General features: G+C 48.7%; 1 protein-coding gene across 1 annotated transcript in view; it reads right to left on the bottom strand.

The window, feature by feature from the left end:
* Window positions 1–463: 463 nt before the first annotated feature.
* Window positions 464–12,038, bottom strand: part of Cd101 (CD101 molecule) — a 33,709-nt gene continuing 22,134 nt past the window's right edge. Inside the window, exon 9 of the mRNA XM_052732213.1 lies at window positions 464–5,282. Coding sequence (XP_052588173.1) covers window positions 5,065–5,282 — 218 coding nt within the window. The 3' untranslated portion in view covers window positions 464–5,064. The remainder of the gene's footprint in view (window positions 5,283–12,038) is intronic.

Consider the following 12,038-nt stretch of genomic DNA (forward strand, 5'->3'; position numbering starts at 1 on the left):
TTCCGTGTAGGATGCCAAGAAACTGTGATGCTGCATAAATTCTGAACAGTCATGAGGAATTAGCGTGGCCGGCATCTTTTCACCACTGCAGTCATCTCCAGCAATAAATCAGTTAGTGCTACACATGTCTCAAAAGACCAAAAATAATGAGAGGGGCAGCCATGCCTTATTCATCTCGGTGTCAGCCTGTCTTGCTTAGAGAAGGTTCGAAGAACAGTGGCGAGGTGTTCCGCAGGGTGGCGAGCTTTCCACCCTCACTGCCAGCCTGCTCGGGAGGATCCTGAGTGCAGAATGGCTTCGACCAGACACCAGTCCTGACAGCCTAAGACTGTTTATTAAGTCAACCAAATACACAACAAAGGAAGATAAAAACAGGTCAAATCAAATGTTTCAGGCACATAATACAAGGCTACAATGGGCAGAGCACTAACCCGAAGAGACAGATGTCGCTAGAGTTTTCCTGCCTAGCCCACAGTCAGGACAAATCTCTCTCACCCGCCAGTCCCAAGCCGCTCAAACCCGATCAAGTAAACACAGAGACTTATATTGGTTACAAACTGTATGGCCATGGCAGGCTTCTTGCTAACTGTTCTTACAGCTTAAATTAATCCATTTCTATTAATCTATACCTTGCCACGTGGCTTGTGGCTTACCGGTACTTTACATCTTCCTTGTCCTGATGGCGGCTGGCAGTGTCTCCTCCCTCAGCCTTCCACTTCCCAGCTCTATTCTCCTCCTTGTCCCGCCTATACTTCCTGCCTGGCCACGGACCAATCAGTGATTTATTCATTGACCAATCAGCAACACATTTGACATACAGACCATCCCACAGCAGACAGAGGCTGGAAAGGGGCAGAAAGAAATCATTTGCGGCTTTGTAGGTCACATGGTGTTCTAACTTTCTTTCTGTTGCTGTGATAAAGCATTCTGACCAAAAGCAACCTGGGGAGGAAGGGTTTGTTTGCCTTATACATCCAGGTCTCAGTCCATCCTTGAGAGAAGCCAGGGCAGGAGCTTGAAGCAGAAACCATGGAGGAACACTGCGTACCAGCTCAGTGTCTAATTCACTTAGGGAGCTTCCTTATACAGCCCAGGCCCACCTGCCTAGGGATGGCACCCCCCCACAGTGGGCTGGGCCCTCCTATATCACCTAACAATCAAGAAAATCCCCCCTAAACGTGCCTACAGGTCAATCTGATCCAGGCCGTTCCTCGATTGAGGTTGATTCTTCCCAGGTGACTCTAAGTTGTGTAAAGTTGATGATAAAAATTACCCAGCACACATGGTGTCCTTAACACCCTCCCCTTGTGGTCATTTCCTCACAGAGGCAGCCATGCAGAGAATGTAAGGGAATGAGCATGACGGTGTTCCAGTAAATCGTATTTAAAGCACGGGCGTAAGGCTGCATCAGGCCCCTGGGCTGTGGTCTGCCAGTCCCTGAGACAAAGGCTTGTCTCACTGCCAAAGAGGATTCATAACAAAGCTGAAAATACAGCCAGGTGGGGACACAGAACAGGAAAGTTGCAATCACTGAGCACAAGAGAAGTCCTCCACCAAGTTCGAGCACTAAAGCAAACAAGAGCACACCTGGAGGGAAGTGTGCTGAGAAATATATGTTAGGCTGGATCAAAGCTAATTACACTCGAGATGCTCCGGGGTTGGGTTGGGGAGATGGCTTGGTGGGTCGGCTGCACCGGCATGAGGACCCGAGTTCAGATCCCAGCCTGCACATAAAAGCAGAGTATGGGAGCCCTGCGTCTGTAAACCCAGCTCTGGGTTGGCATGAGTGGTGAGGTGGGGCACAAGACCAGAGCATCCTGGTGGTTCACTGGCCAGCCAGTCTAGCCCAAAACAAGTGAGCTCCAGGCTCTGTGAGAGATCCTTCCTCAAAAAAATAAGGTAGAGTAGAGATTGAGGAAGACACCCCAAAGTGTCTACCTCTGGCCTCTACACATACTCATAGGTGCATATATATGCACACACACACACACACACACACACACACACACACACACACACACACACACACACACACACAAAGGTTTGGGGTTTTAGTTGCCTGAAAACTGATGGTTGGGCCAATAGTGTGATATAGCTCCTAAGGTAATCTGATGTGCTGTTCATCCCACTTATGAAAGAGAGCATCCAGAATGGGCCAGGCCATGCTGCTAGGGGGTGGACATATTTGAGTCACCACCCTTTCCACAGTGACTGACAAGCAGGAAGTATTTCAGGGACATACTTCCCCTGGCTGCACTCTGGCTGGAAAAGTTTTGTAGCTCTGTCTCTAAGAAGGTCTGTTCTGACTGTGGAACCTGCACGGGACCAGACTAGGCCTTCTGCATACAGGAGACAGTTGTGTAGCTTGGTCTGTTTGAGGGGCCCCTGGCAGTGGGGTCAGGATCTATTCTTGGTGCACGAGCTGGCTTTTTGGAGCCCGTTACCTATGGTGGGACACCTTGCTCAGCCTTGATGCAGCAGGGGAGGGGCTTGGTACTTCCTCAACTGAATATACCAGGCTTTGCTGACCTCCTAAGGGAGGCCTTAACCTTTTGGAGGAGGGGTGGGGCTGGGGAGGGAGTAGGAGGAGGGATGAGAGGGAGATCTGTAGTTGGTATGTAAAATGAATTTTAAAAAATGTTTAATTAAAAAGAAGAAAGCCGGGCGGTGGTGGTGCACGCCTTTAATCCCAGCACTTGGGAGGCAGAGCCAGGCGGATCTCTGTGAGTTCGAGGCCAGCCTGGACTACCAAGTGAGTCCCAGGAAAGGCGCAAAGCTACACAGAGAAACCCTGTCTCGAAAAACCAAAAAAAAAAAAAAGGAAGAAGAAGAAAAAGGGTTCAACAGAAAGGAAGTAATATCTGGGCTTGGAGTTGAAAGGTAAGGGTGTTGGGGCCAAGTTGGGAGAGTACTACAGGGAAAACAGATGGGAAGTACCACAGTGTATCCCATGATTCTCTGCCAGGGTTTAATTCAAATACAGGTTTCCTTCAGATATGACGGTACATGCCTTTACAAAGGGACAGATTTCTGTAAGTACTAGACTAGCCTGGTTTACATTGTGAATTCCAGGTCAGTTAAGGCTACCTAGTAAAACCCTGACTTAAAAAAAAAAGCCTTAGGGGCTGGGGAGATGGCTCAGCAGTTAAGAGTACTGGCTGCTCTCCCAGAGGATCCAGGTTCGATTCCCAGCACCCACATGGAAGCTCACAACCATCTCTTAACTCCAGTTCCAAGGGAGTGCCCTCTTCTGACTTTAGTGGGCCCTACATGAACACGGTACACAGACGTACATGTAGGTAAATTACCTATACACATAATAAAATAATTTTTAAAGGCCTCTAAAAATGGGGGGAGCCATCATATTTCTGAAGAACTCTTCAATTTCAGTTTTCTTTTCATCCTTTCCTGGGAGAGAAGACCTTAATATGTTGGTTGTTTAAGAAAACATTTGGAATGCTTCAAATGAGGCTTTAGAGGAAGTTGGATTAAAGAACCAGCAGGTCTATGGTGGGAGTTCTCCCAGCCACAGATAATCTGCTTGCAAAGGAGCAAAGGAACTAATTATCTTTGGAGAGGACTGTGTGCCTGATAAAATAATTAAAAATAAATGGCTCTCCTTAGAAATGCAAATTACCAAGTACTGAAGAAACCCTGGTGGTCACATAGACAATAAATAGATGTGTTATCTGAGGTTCTTTACTTGATTGATTTTCAATTCTGGCTACGACCAGGCTGAACAGGGGACACAGTTCTTGAAAGGTTTAAACCATGACACCTCACCCTTGGGACTTTCTAGGGTGACATTAGGGACCTGCTGCTTCCCTTGAGCCCCAACTCCACCAACATGAGATAGGGGCATTACTTCAGACCCCTCTCCAAAGCTCTACTGAGATCCTTTCCTTCTACTCAGTTCTATCAAAGAAAGTACGGCATTAACCAAGCACCGTGGTGGTGGTGGCTGGGCGAGGTGAGGGGGAGATAGGAGGCCTCGGGGGCCAAGTAGAACACTGTTGCATGGTGTATGGGGGAGCTGTTTTTCAATGATAACTTACTAACTCTTAAACCAAATCTGCCAATGTGTGCTTCACACACACACAACCAGCACCCCGAGACAGGGTTTCTCTGTGTAGCCCTGGCTGTTCTGGAACTCACTATGTAGACCAGGCTGGCCTCGAACTCAGAGATCCACCTACTTCTACCTCCTGAGTGCTGAGATTAAAAGCATGTGCCACCACCACCTGGTGCCAATTCCTATTTTTAATCCCAGTTTTTGGAGGCCGGCCTTGGTAGGAAGAAGACTGATGCAAGATGGAGGGCAGCCCAGACTATACAGTGCAGAGCTATATGGTGAGTTCAAGTTCAAGGCTAGCCTGGGTTGTATCACAGGACCCTTTCTCAACAAAATAAAAATAGAAACAAAAACCACCCCCAAACCATAACGCACAAAGCCAAAGAAACATGTCAAAAAGGCCACAACGTGTTACCCTTTTGTCAAAGAACCAATATTGATTAGATACCTACTTTTACACTTTTTGGCAGGCATTTGTAAAGGGACTGAGGGGAAATGGGGCCTTGCCTAGAAAGAAGTTGTTTACTAACTGGGGACTCAGATGCTGGCCACCCGAGTCCATGCCCTCAATTCCTCTTGCTTTGCTGACATCAGATTTCTCCTGTGTCTCTTATCTAGAGGGAAATGATTTCCCTTGTGACTGGGCCAAGCTGATGTTTCCCAGGGAATAGGTGATGCTGGAAAGGAGTGAGAGAGGAGCAAAGGCTCATTGGCTGGTGCTCCTTGCTTTTCAGGTGAGGGCTGGACCTTGAGGAGGTCAGGTCTATGTAAGCTGGGGCAATAACGCTATCTACTTCTGGAGGACTCAAAGAGTAAGATGGATGATACACAAAGAAACACTCAACAGGATCTGGTTAGCAACACATGCCCACGACACGTCCCTTCTGGTCCCTAGGTAACTTGGCCAAGGTCTGAAGCAGAGTTCCTTCACCCTGGTCAATCCAGTCCAATCCCATCACACTCCCTCCATCAGCATAGGCGTGCCTTGCGATTCAGTAGCCTTCATCTTCGTGCCTAACTGGTCCAGTCTTCATGTCTACCCAGAGAGCCTTTTCTTTCTGGGCACTGAGACTCAGCTGTGACAACTTCCTGGCCTTCCAGTATAAGCAGAGGAGGGAAATGAGCAGCAGCAGCAGCATGATGAGGGGACAGGCGATGAGGAAGCGGAGCAAGGGTTCGGAGGAGCAGATCCGGGACGAGAAGGTGGATTCTGCAACAAAAGAGAAACACGGGAGAGACTCAGTGTCCAAATCATCTGGGCCGATTAGTCACGTACCCTTGCTTATACGTTATCAGAGGCAAGTCCATGTAGATAACAGGGTGGCATAGCACAGGCTTTTCATCCTGTGAGGGTGCAAGGCAGAGCACCGGGAGAAGAGGCCTAGGACATTCTCAACACACACATCTCTCCCTGCCTATCCACTGCAGCTATACAACTTCCAATGACCTACTTACAACCACCAGCCAAAAGGAAAAGCAAAACAAAAAAGAAAACCTTTCCTTTAATCTCCTTCCCTCAGAAAAGACATGTATAATTCAGCCCTCGTTCTCAACTGTGGAGCTGGCCCTGAATTTTTAACTGAGCTATTCCCACTGCTGCGGCTGAGACTCACAATGTACTGTGCCACCCTCGGCAACAGCTGAACCTATGGAAGAGTGTGCTTCTCCCCCTGACCCATGTCACTCACATAGGTCACCCAGCCCCTGGCTCCTTGCCCCCACCCCAAAGCTCAACGGTCACTTCCTATGCCTCCGGCACAGCCCCTGTCTGGTTGGATCTCACTGCTGCCAGACTTTTCACATGGTCCAGTTCTCACTCCCTGGTCATGCAGTCCTTTGTTTAGTCCCTTTTCCTTACCTTGATCGAGAATATCTGATAGTGTCCTGGGATCCATGAATTACCCATAGTGCCTAGTCGGATGCTCAAAAGCTTTTGCTGATCTGAGCTATACCAAATTGACTGCTGCTGAAGGCACACTACAGAGGCATGCCGAAGCATGTGATCCTCAGGCAGCTGCAGTCTGCTACCATCAGCAGACAAACATGTCAGGCAATGGGGCTCCTGGCCACTTCCCAAGGAAGCAGAGTAGAGTGGACTCACGATGCCACAGGTCCTGGGAAATGGCACCCTGAGCTCCTGAGCTAATGACCAAAGGCCCAGGTTATAGGCATTCAGCAGAAAGCCACGTGTGTAAAGTGCTACTGATCACTTGCTGTGGTCTTCCAACTACATTTATGATATATTTGAAATCGGGGCTGTTCTGAACCATCCGATGCTGGCAGCAGGTGTGCTTTGCTTGGGAAACCATAATGACATGAGCCCTCTCTTCTTCAAAGGTTAAGCTATAGAATTTATGAGATTATAGATCCTCGGTGATAAAAACAGGTTTAATAGGTCATTCTGATCAACCTCTCGCTGCAAAAAGAAGCCCCTCTGGGACCTCACTGATGCACTTTACACGTCAAAGACTGCCTCTTTGCTGGAAATCAAGAGAAAACCCAGACAACTGCTCCAGGCTGGCACTGTGAGCTCCTTGAGAGTCAGGCCTGTGTCTTTGTATCTTGTGAAGCACTTCCCCTAGAAGGCCTCACGAGATCCTGATAAAGGAATCAATTGCTGAGTATATTCCCCATGCAAGAACCAGGGTGGCCACCACTGTGCAATGCAGAGTGACGGTCCTTGGTGAACATTAGGCTGTCCGTTCTGAATGGGGTTGGCACGAAGCTGCAGAAGTTGGTGGCCTGGATTTTTCCTGTTCTCATTTGTAGTCTTCATCTTGCATCTGATTTTTCTTCTTGAAAAGATGATCAATGGAAGAGAGATTTCGATTTTTCTCTTTGCTTTCGTTTAGTTTATTTGTTTGTTTGTCTTATTCTGAGACAGAGTCTCACTATAGCTCTCGAACTAACCTCGAACTCCTGATCCTCTTGCTCCAGCTTTCCAAAGGCTGGGACTACGGGTGTGTGTCACCATGCCTGGTTTAATTTGTAACTTTCTGTCCTCTGTGTGCATTCTTCTCCCAAATGACCCAGCTGGACCAGCCAGTCTCTCAGGGCTCATCGGATGACACTTGCAACATGGCCAAAGGAGGCAGAGACAGCAATGCTGAGTTAGCATAGACCAGATTGCTGAGCCAGACCTACCTACCTACAGAAACTTCTTTTTTCTAGCAACAGCCACGGTAAGGAAATGGCAAGCCCCCTACAGAGAGCCCATCTATGAGACTGTAAACAGTCTCTTCAGGTGTCCAGACTCCTGGAGAATGACAGACAGCCACGATTTTCACTTCTCCAAGGAAGTTTATAAACCTCAGGGTTGGACTCCCTGGGATATCAAAAGGGTGCCAATGTTGACACATCCCTCCACCCATATAATGGGTGCACTTCACCTGGATGGGCCCTTCCTTCTCACTTTCCCCACATCCTCAGAGCTGCGCATCCCTTCTCTGGAGTTCCTCTCCTCCCCACCCTACCCACTCTGCAGCAGGTGAATCAGAGAGATCCTGGCTGCAAGCTCATGATGGGAAACCTTCCCTTTCCTGAGACCTCTAAGACGAGACCTCCTACACACTGCCTGTGAGCTTGAACTCTCATCAGGGCCCCTACCATGCTGCTGTCTGTCCATGGCATTAATAACCCAAAAGGACAATCTGTCTTTGTCTCTCTTGACCCCAGACCTAAGAACTTTCACTGACAGAGGGTGGACCCAGGCCTGGTTAAAACACTGGCCATGAGCATCCATGCAGCAGAGGGAATGAATATCAACTGTATTTCAGAGAGAGCTTGACTCTTACGAAGAATGGGTAAGTTTTTCATCTCTTCCAATTCTTTGTTTCCTTATCAGCTAAACAGGGATAATAATAATTCGCTGCATTTCAATGAGATAACATGTAATAGAACATCTAACACGATACCGAGACCATTTGTTGAATGGGCAAGCAATAGACATTAGCTAGAATGTTCCTGGGGAAGCTGAGAAATGCCTAGGCAACCTTCTGCCAAGCCTGCTGACTCCTCCCAGAGACCTCAGCTCTGTGGTTTGGATCGGGAATGTCCTCTAAAGGGCCAGGTAGTGAAGGTTTGGCCTCAGCTTGGTGTTACTCGAGAGTGATGGGACCTGTAAGAGGTGGGGCCTAGTGGGAAGTCATAGGTCACTGGGAGCATGGCCTTAAAGGGAACAGTAGAATTCTGATTTCTTCTTCTTCTTCTACCATTTTTTTTTCCTCCTTGTTTCCAGGATGCCAAGAGGGGAGTAACTTCTTGAAGGGTCACACCTTCTTATCCGCCTTGCTGCTGGCCCAAAGCCATGAACCAACCAACTGTGGCCTGAAAACTCCAAAACTATGAGACAAAATAGGACTCCCTCCCTAGACGTTATCTCAGGTCTTCTGTCCCAGAGATGGGAAGCTGAACATAATACAACAGACTTCTCGCCTTCTTTCATGGACTCAATCTTACCCTTCACTGAAACGTTAAATGATTCCTGCGGAGACGCTGGCTGAGTGAGCTTTCCCATCCATCTCAGGCATCCGAAGACTTGGTTCCGCTTATTGGTGCTGTTTGGGGAGGTTGAGGAAGTGTGGCCTTGCTGGAGGAAGTATGTCACTGCGGCGGCCTTTGGGAGTCTGAAGATCCACACTGCTTCTGGTTCGCTCTCCCTGCTTTGTGCTTGCAGTTCAAGTGAGAGCCCTGTGTCTGCTCTTCTGGCCATGCCTGCTACCTGCTGCCTGTGCTCTGCCTTCATGGCCACCACTCCTCTGGAATCGTAAGCCCAAACAAACTCTTCTATGAGTTACCTTGGTCATCGTGTTTTCTTACAGAGATAGAAAAGTAAGTGATACACTGGCTTTCTTTCTAGTCAGGGGTGGTAGAGAATCGGGAGGTGAGTCCACGGCAGGTCTTATGGCTGCTGGAATGGCTGTATGGTGATGGCGAGATGGGGTGAGCATGCAGGAAGTAGGAAGACATCTGGCATTGGGCTCGTCTGCCTCTGAGACTCTAGCCTTTAGTATGAAGGAACAGTCTTCATGGGGAGGAGGTTTCTCCATTTTGATCAATCTACCACCACAGGGCAGCAGAGTGCCCTCTGCACAGCGCTGAGTTGGCCAACAGCAAGCAACTGTCAGCTCCAGTGCCTCTAAATTGCCTCTCGGGGGAGGGCACTGTTTGCTCTGGAACCTGCAGTCACCATTTCCCACCATCTGCCTCTCACCCATATCTGGATGAGAATGGGTGATACTCAAAACCATTACAGTTTGGCATTTTGAGTCAATCCAAGTAAGTGCCCCATACTCAAAGTACAAGGCCTGCAGAAGAGAGCCAAAAGCATAATGAGCACACTTCATCTTGAGCAGCCATTTATAACTTGCTTCCTTCTGCCCACAGCCACGCACACCATGAATAGCTTTTCCTCTGGACACTACCTTGGAAGTGCTGACCTGAGAGAGAGAGGATAAAGGTTCCTTGAACCTTCCCACCTCCATCCAGAATGTGGGCCGTGGGAGGTCATTTAAGAGAGCTGGCCCCCAAGTGGGGTTTGGATCTCTGCAGCAAGTACCTCCCACAGCAAGTGGCTCCTGACAGGTTCCTGTTTTAACCTCATGGGAGGGGTGCTTGCTCATTCTTTCATCAAGTGTGAGCCAGAGTGCTTCGGCCAGACCTTGTTGAGTGTACACGGGAAAGTAAACAAATGGCCTCTCTGGAAACTTCAGTGTGGTAGGAATGCGTGTCTCCTTTAAGAATCCACTCTCTAAAAAACTCCTCATCGAAGCCGGGTGGTGGTGGCGCACGCCTTTAATCCCAGCACTCGGGAGGCAGAGCCAGGCGGATCTCTGTGAGTTCGAGGCCAGCCTGGTCTCCAAAGCGAGTTCCAGGAAAGGCGCAAAGCTACACAGAGAAACCCTGTCTCGAAAAACCAAAAAAAAAAAAAAAAAAAAAAACAAAAAAAAAAACTTCTCATCGAAATAAAAGCTAGGGGATAGTAATGAGTATTATGCTGCCACAAATAAGCCATCCACTCCCTGCCCCAAAGCCTTATGGACTGGCTGGCCCATCACTGCATCACAGACAATTTTTCAGATTGTGACATTTAGGGACTAGGTATGTGGCTGTACTGGCAGTGTGCTTGCCTGGCATGCACAGAGTCCTGGGTCCATTCCCCAGTGCCATATAAATCTGGTGTAATGGAACAGATATGTAACTCTGGCACTGAGGAGGTAGAGGCAGGAGGGTCAGAACTACAAGGTTATCCTTGGCTATATGGCATGTGTGAGGACAGCCTGGGCTCTATGAAACCTTATCTCAAAAAGCAAGCAAACAAACAAACAAAAGAAGAATGCATTTGTATTTAGGAACTGAAGGGGAGGTAAAAAGACTTAGCCCTATATATAGCCCCTACCCTGCTAAGTCACTGTAGAGAGACAATGGGGGAGGCGCAAGGCCCAGGATATGCCTGTAAGGCCTCCACTCAAGCCATGTGATCCAGGGCTCCTTTCTGTAGTCCTAAAACTAACCCAATCTGGTGTGGTCAAATAAAGGAAGCAGAGAAGTGAAGAGCAGTAGTGGATTGTATTTGATTTGGATTCTACCAGCATGCAGAGTTGGCAGTCAGCAGAACTACCATTATGGGCTGGTAAATATCTGAGCCTCTCTTGGGTCAGTCCAGAGCTGGGAGGAGACATGTGATGTCGGTGTATTCTCAGAGTCCCTGGCCACTAGTGGCACTGTGTGTGGTACAGGTAGCTGCAGCGTGATGACTGAGGGGAAGTCAGAGAAACATGAAGGCCCGGAGGTGGACCAGGGAAGGATGGCATGAGGTGTACTGTCTGAAGGGTTGCCTCCATGGCCAGATGTTGGGCTGCTGTACCAACTCCATCTTCCTTCCCAATGCCCCTCCCCCTCTGTACTGTAAACATGCTCCGGATCCTACTGACTTGAACTCCGAACAGAGCAAATAACTAAAACTCATTGTTTGACGCTTCCTGCCATATCTTACGGTCTTCTCTCTTGTCCTTTACAGTTCTGAGGAAGAAACCTGTGTCTGACATGTCTGCTTCCTCACTCTTCAGCTACCTCAGCCTGATGTTCTTACTGCTTTTCTGTCTCTACCATGTTAGGTCTAGTGGAGATGTTCCCATTTGGTGTGTGTGTGTGTGTGCGTGCGCGCACGCGCGCGTGTGCAGGTGTCCTCCTCTCTCATTCTCTGCCTTGTCCCTTTGAGGCAGGGTCTCTCCTGTACCCATAGCTCATGCTTCTTTCTTGCCTAGACTGGCAGCCAGCAAACGCCAGAGAGCCTCCTGACTGCCTCCAACAGTTTCAGGGTCACAAGTGCATATGAGATCACGCCTGGCTTGTTGTGTAGGTACTAGGACCTGAACTCAAGTTCTCATAGCTACACGGCAGTGTTCTTAAGCACTGAGGCATCTCTTCAGCCCTCCCAGTCTTATCTTAAACAGCCTTTTTGTATTGTTCAGTTCATCTTCCCTTGCCTCCTGATGTGCTATTCTGATTTCCCGCCATGGATATATGGACACCTCAGTGTCCTTCCTTGAGTGTCCTTACTGGCCACACATGGATAGCATCTAGTACGCAAGTCGTGTGCAGTTCACATTTAGAATTCCCACTATCTCCCAGATAAACACCTCTTGGAAACTCTCTTTGGGTGGAGTTCCAGCTCAACTTGCACAGATTGGACCCATCTCCCCGCTCAGCCTTGGTTTGGTTGCTTGGTAAATGGCCTCACGATCCACTTAAGCCCCAATACAAATTTGCCTTTGCTGCTCACTCACTGGCCACAGATGTCCAGCTACTCCACCTCCTACTGCCTACCGCTTGTTCTTCCCCCTTCTCGCGAGCACTGCCTGAGCTCGGGCCTCCATTTTGCCTCATCTTGGCTACAGTTTCCTGTAGCTCTCCCTGCTCTGCCTGCTTCCCACCACTTCGGCTTCACTGCTGCCCCTGATGGGAA

This window comes from Peromyscus californicus, unplaced genomic scaffold, assembly GCF_007827085.1.
Source record: "Peromyscus californicus insignis strain IS unplaced genomic scaffold, ASM782708v3 Scaffold_9__1_contigs__length_137607984, whole genome shotgun sequence".
In the NCBI taxonomy this organism is placed as follows: domain Eukaryota; kingdom Metazoa; phylum Chordata; class Mammalia; order Rodentia; family Cricetidae; genus Peromyscus; species Peromyscus californicus.